Here is a 6,000-nt window from a genome sequence, read left to right as displayed (position 1 = left end):
CTCGCGAGCAGCGCTGCCGGTGGGACACAGCATCCCTGCACTTGCCACGTCACACAGCAGTGCTTCCCTTGCAGTAGCCTGTAACGGTTATTTGTGGGTTTATGCTGAAAAGAGAATTAGGGGACCTTGTTCCAGGAGTCACAAAACTGTTAGCAAATTTTAGCGATGGAGGCTGCCCCTAAAGAGGTGTAGAGCTACTCTCCTGGGCTCGTGTACCCATCAAACACAGGAACTAGGCAGCTTGCACCTCAAAAGTGCAAAACCATTCTCTGACTGGCCTCATGTGGCAAATGTAATTAAATGCAATGGGCGTTCCTCACCACTGCAATACAGACTCTGCAGGACTGGCATAGCTCTGCCACAGCTTTCTCAGCTCAGATGCCAACAGGCCAAGTCCTTTATGGGAGTTTCTCACTTACCTTGGGGCTGGTTAGCTAAAGTTGTCCTTTATAGAAGAAAAGGAGTTGCCTACTTGCAGCTGCCAGGGGCCAAGAATAAAACTCATGACAATGATTTCAATCTCTCTGAAGAGATTATGCCTCCACAGAAGCAGGACAGAACAGCTACAGAAAGCTAGAGCTCCCTTGTCCCCTCCATCCTGCTGTGGGGAAGGTTCCTTCGTCAGGTAAGGGAGTCTTTGTGCAGCAAGTAGATGGAGCAGGCTTAGCCCAGTTCTCTCCTGGGCATACATGCAGGAAAACACAGAGGGCCTGGTCCATATCCCAGCTAACAGAGAAAGTGGAAATTGCCAGCATGCAGGCTAGCCAAACCTCCTTCCTTTAGCAACAATGCTGAAGTGGCTTAGCTGCACTTTAGACCAAGACTGTGCAGCAGTGGTCAAAGTGTGAACTTGCCTGGGAGTCAGGTCCCTAAGGCTCCCTGCAATGTGCAGAAATCATGAGTTAGGTCTTCTGCTAGGCATCAGGGAGAAAATTAGAGAGGTGATGGCATATTAGAGATATGAGGTGGTGCTTATGATCAGTTGTGAATAAGCTGTAAAGAAGATTAAAGACATTTAGAGAAAAAGTGTGGAGTCAGAAACCTCATCTACTAGTGAGGACTCAGTGCTTACAGTTCCTTCTGGGTCCACCAAAAGAAGATGCTTGGCTTGCCCTTTGTGCATGCCTGTCAGCACATAGGAGCCAGGATTCGTGGTACTCTTCCTCACGAGGAAATCTCCACATTTCTTTAATAGCTGTTCTGCTTCTTTCCTGCTCATCTCTCCTTGATACCACGGCTCTGTACTCAGCTCTTCAGCTTCAGTCCGGACAGCTGCTCTGGATAAAGGAGGACTGGTGCATCCCATGGAGGTGGATTTCTTTAACATAGTCTCAGATGTTTGATTCTTGAGAGCATCTTCAAATGGTTCTGGTTATGGAAATAGAAACAAGGGCAGGATCATTCAGAGGTAAACCATGTAGCAAAATGGTGATATTCTGGTCATTTAAAACTGGATTTATTTTGCATTACAGCCACTTCTCTTTATCTTTATGAAAAAATGAGGGAAGATATACTAACAGACTCACTGAATTATATAATATATTACTACTGAGGAGTGTAATGTTTAAAATGTATGTTATGCACAGAAAGATACTGATAAAAATCGGACTGAACCTTGTCAGGATCTCTTGAAAGGTACTGGTTTTATTTCAGTAGTGGCTATTGTCAACAGCTGTATTTATATGATCTGGTACCAGGCAAATCTCTCCTTCTATCTTTCTAGGTATGTCAGACAGTTAAATTTCAAATAAATTGCATAATAGGGGTACCTAATGTCATTATACTCATATCTGGTCTCTGTTCAAACAACTTATTCATTTAAAAATTGTCCATTACTGAGTCTCCGGCCCAAGGCTATGTCTAGAAGGGAACATTCACCCTTACCTACTCCTAGCTCCATCTAGGAAGAGAACCTTGCAAAACAGACACAGGTTAACACATTTACCATCATTTCCGTAGCTAAAATCAGCCTTGGGGAAGCATCTTTTAAATCTCAGCTAAGTCCTGAACTCAGTGCAACTGTAGACTTGCATGGAAAGGTGTGCCACCATGGATCCCAACAGTCATACAGAAATAGCAAATACGTCATAGGGTGCTTCGTTACATGTTGTACTGACCTCTCAGAAGCCATTTACTCTTGCAAGACCTTCATCTTCCCCACCAGTACATATCAAAAAGAAATGTTGTTCTGTACCCACTAGGTTTACAAAAGGACATCTGGAGAGCAGTATGGTGAAGTGATATACCAGCTGTAAATAGATTGTTCAGATGCAAGCAGTACACAGCCATGCTTGCATGGGGCCACAGAGAGGCAAGTTTAGGTCAGAGAAATAGGAAAAATACTGTACTATCACAGCTTATTTATATCTCAGCCAGTTATTAAAAGTAGCTTATCAATGTTTTCACTATACTGCAGTCTGCACAAAGTCCAACATATGTTTAGCTTGTCAAACCACTAACTTTGGGCTAATTGGCACATTTTCTAATACTACTTTTCTCTGGTGTTCCAATGGCTGATAAGAGTTAACATCCCTGATTTCAAACAGCAGATTTTTCTCATTTCAGATCTATATTCACAGATAGATACTCTCTCAACTTTCTTCCCTCCTCCTTTCTTTCAATCCAATGTCTCACTAAGCTGTGGAAATAGAGCCATATCTCATCAAAAACATGCCAGGAAATGGTTTTATCTATACTGACATAACTGAAATGTAGATACTTTATTTTACAAATAATTTGTAGGCACCAACTGCTTTGTCTCACTGCCTTTTAATTATGTGAACTGAATTAAATAAAGCTTGGGCAAACAGTTTATTTGAGGTTGGAAGAGTAAAAAAACCAAGAAAATTTTCTGTGCATCAAATGCTTTCACCATTACTTCACTTTATGTATCTCCTCAAGGCTGAAAACTATGTGTGTTAGTAGCACCAATACCAAACTACAGCTGATGCTTAAGCCATGGTTTTGCAGCTATGGAGATGATTCTAATCTAGGACAAGCTGCCTTCAAAATTGGAGCAGGTAGGACAGTAGGCCTACCCAGAGCAAGAGGTAATTCAGCACTTTGATTTCCATGCCAGATTCCTTGCTGCACAAAGGTTTTGATATATGTATTGACTTCCTCATAACATACTCACAGGACAGGCTGAAGATAGTTCTCCACCCATCCACACCTTCACCCTCCTTCACTTTCCTGTATGGCAAGCTTCCTGATTAATTTTTCTTCTGGCATAATTGCCTGTTATGTTAAGGATAACATAGACTGCAACTCACCTTATTATATAGCCCAGCTTCAAGTCTTCAGCCAGCTTTTTTTTTTAGCTCAGGCCAATATGAAAACACAATGGATTCTAAAATTCACCATAATTACATCGGGAACACTAAATTTGGATTTTTTTTTTCTTAATACAGAAATAATGCATAAACATATCTGGTCCCTTGTTAGAAAGGAAGTGAATAGGAAGGGAACTCACTCATGTCAAACAGATCCTTTCCTGGGCTGCTTGCTTCAGCATTCTCTGTTGTTCCACTGAAGGTACTTTCAGCATCTGCCTGAAGTGCCAGTAGAGCTTCTCTATTTATATGCTGGGTGTTTACATATGTTGGCAGCTCTGCTGTTGGTGCTACTTCTGATTTGTCTTCTGACATACTACAAATATCCAGAGATCCTAGAAAATGCAAGACTTTGTTTTCTTTTCTTTCTTTTTTTTTTTTTTTTTTTTATTTGACAGAACAGTGTTGGTATTATCACCAATTATCATCACACCTCATCAGCACAGGTTTAAATTTTCCTGGACTGGGAAATGTAAAGTCAATAATTGCTGGATTTAGTAGAAAAAAAAGTTGATTAACGGATTCAGAACTGTGTCACAATGAGGATATGGTGGGGCTGTTTTCCAGGAGAAAAGGAAACCTTTGTAAATAAATACTGTAAATTTCAAAAATTGTGTTCTGTTGGGGAGTTCATGAGAGCAGGAGAAGGTATAAAATCCTCAGATGTGTGCAGATTAACAACAGAGAACACATTCTGGCATTTGAATGAAAGTGTCCCTAGAAACACAGTAAAGTTGTCTCATAAAGGCGGATGGGGTGAAATTTTATACATGTATTGAAATTACTTACTTGAAATTCAAAGACAACAAAAGGAACATTATACATTATTTGCTATTTGTTGAGCAGAGAGTATTGCTTCACATTTTGAATTAGTGTTCTCACTTTAGGCTTTTCATTTGAAAATTCCATTTTGCATACCCTAGTGGGTCAGATTTTCCCAACAGATCATGCAGCAGACCCTTAAATATCATAGAGTTTTAAGAAAATTAGCTGAAAGTTTGGGCAATTCCATTTAGGAACTGCTCTGCAGAAGAAAATATTTCATGAAGGTGTGCATTTAATAATTTATCCAGAGATAATTATCAAATGCTTTTCACTGGTATCAACACTAAAACTCAGACAAAGGGAACCTATCAACCAAGTGCAGTTCGTTGCCTTAAAACTTTGAGGAATCAGACTTTCACATGCCCCCCAAGATCACCTGCAGTATTACAGATAAAAGTAGCAAAACTCACCTTGTTCAACAGGCCCATGATGCCATTCTTCACTGAATTTTTCTCCTAAGTGATGGCTCTGATAATAAATTTGCTCTCCTCCCACTTCTGATGCAGACTAGAACAGACACACATGCAAGGAATTTTTCAATTGCCTTTAAAATGCTCAGATACATCACAAGTGGCTCTCTTGGATGTATTCTGTGTACCCTCACTCTTCCTTTCCAATTCATCATAATGTCAGAACATATATATATATTCCAAATACATTTGTGTAAGAGTAAGATATTACTGGTGACCTTCATGTGTTCTTCCCTGCTTTCTGCTTTTAGTGACCCCCACGATACCAAATGATGCATCATTTCTATTGTACATTTGTACTCACATAGCGAGTCTTGACAACCTTTTGCTGGGAAAAGTGTTCCACATAAACACACGTGGGACCAGAAGACAGCCCCAGCACTGTTCAAAGAATGAGCTGAAAGAGTCACGTTGGTACCAGGGGATGCACTGAGGGGAGGATGTGGCTACAGACAGGACCCCTCTGGATTTAAGCAGAGTTGTGCTGGATCTGAAAACACCTCTTAGGGAGCTACATTGATACTGCAGTCAAACTTCCAACAGGAATGCTGGTAGAATTATTAAAGCTGACCTTAGTTCAATATGAGGTGGAAAACCTACCTAGGAACCTGGCTGAATATTGATTGCTGCCAAGTCATTAACATAATGAACAGTTAGTAATGACTGCACTAGATTGTTTAAATGATTCTGTGTTAAATCATTCCCAGTTAATGTATACTATTTGATACTCTGAAGCAGACATAGTTTCTACAACTATAGTAGCCCCCAGAGGATCTCTGTTCCTCGAACCCAGTTAATCTTTTAACACCATGAGGATTTCATCTCCTTTAATTTGTTCTGAACCTGCCTAATGTGTTGCCCCCTTGATCTGCAGTGGCCATTCAGATGGAAACTGGCCACACAGGAAGGGCTGTGAGTTACAGACGGTCCCAAGATATCCGCCATACAACACACGTCTTTTTAAAATTTTGGATCAATCAACGGGAGAGTAGAGATGAGACTGTACTGACCTGAGCTGTGTCTGCACCAGTGGGAAGCCTTGTTTTGAGCCTGGCATCAAGGAATCCGCCAGGGGGAGGTATTTTATTTGGGATGCTGTTGTAATAGGGATGCTCTGTTTCCTCGATATCTTCCTCCGTCCATGGGTCCTCAAAACTCTGCATCCTGTAGGGAAGAGAGTGGTTTGTTTTGCCCCTCACTTGCAAAGCACTTACAGATACTTTCAGCAGGTTAAAACTGCCTGTCAGGGGATCACTATTGCATATTTTATGGACACTCCAGCTACCATTTTAAGTCAGGAAGCAATGATGGATCATGCAGCAGATCTTCTCTGTTTAGACAGACTGATATAAACCTCCTTTGCAATGGACCAA

The 6,000-nt window shown here is 41.0% G+C and overlaps 1 protein-coding gene across 8 annotated transcripts in view; it reads right to left on the bottom strand.

Annotated features, from left to right (window-relative positions):
• SHC3 (SHC adaptor protein 3) overlaps window positions 1–6,000 on the bottom strand; it is a 74,388-nt gene that overhangs the window by 6,586 nt on the left and 61,802 nt on the right. For all 8 annotated transcript variants that reach the window (XM_017742750.1, XM_017742745.1, XM_017742747.1 and 5 more), the window contains 4 exons: window positions 5,638–5,791; window positions 4,568–4,664; window positions 3,473–3,667; window positions 1,073–1,368 (listed from right to left, as the gene is read on the bottom strand). In XM_017742750.1, coding sequence (XP_017598239.1) covers window positions 1,073–1,368; window positions 3,473–3,667; window positions 4,568–4,664; window positions 5,638–5,791 — 742 coding nt within the window. The remainder of the gene's footprint in view (window positions 1–1,072; window positions 1,369–3,472; window positions 3,668–4,567; window positions 4,665–5,637; window positions 5,792–6,000) is intronic.

This window comes from Corvus brachyrhynchos, unplaced genomic scaffold (genome assembly GCF_000691975.1).
Source record: "Corvus brachyrhynchos isolate BGI_N302 unplaced genomic scaffold, ASM69197v1 scaffold408, whole genome shotgun sequence".
Classification (NCBI taxonomy): domain Eukaryota; kingdom Metazoa; phylum Chordata; class Aves; order Passeriformes; family Corvidae; genus Corvus; species Corvus brachyrhynchos.
Note: the sequence above shows the minus strand (reverse complement) of the source record. Positions and strands in the feature narration are given on the sequence as shown.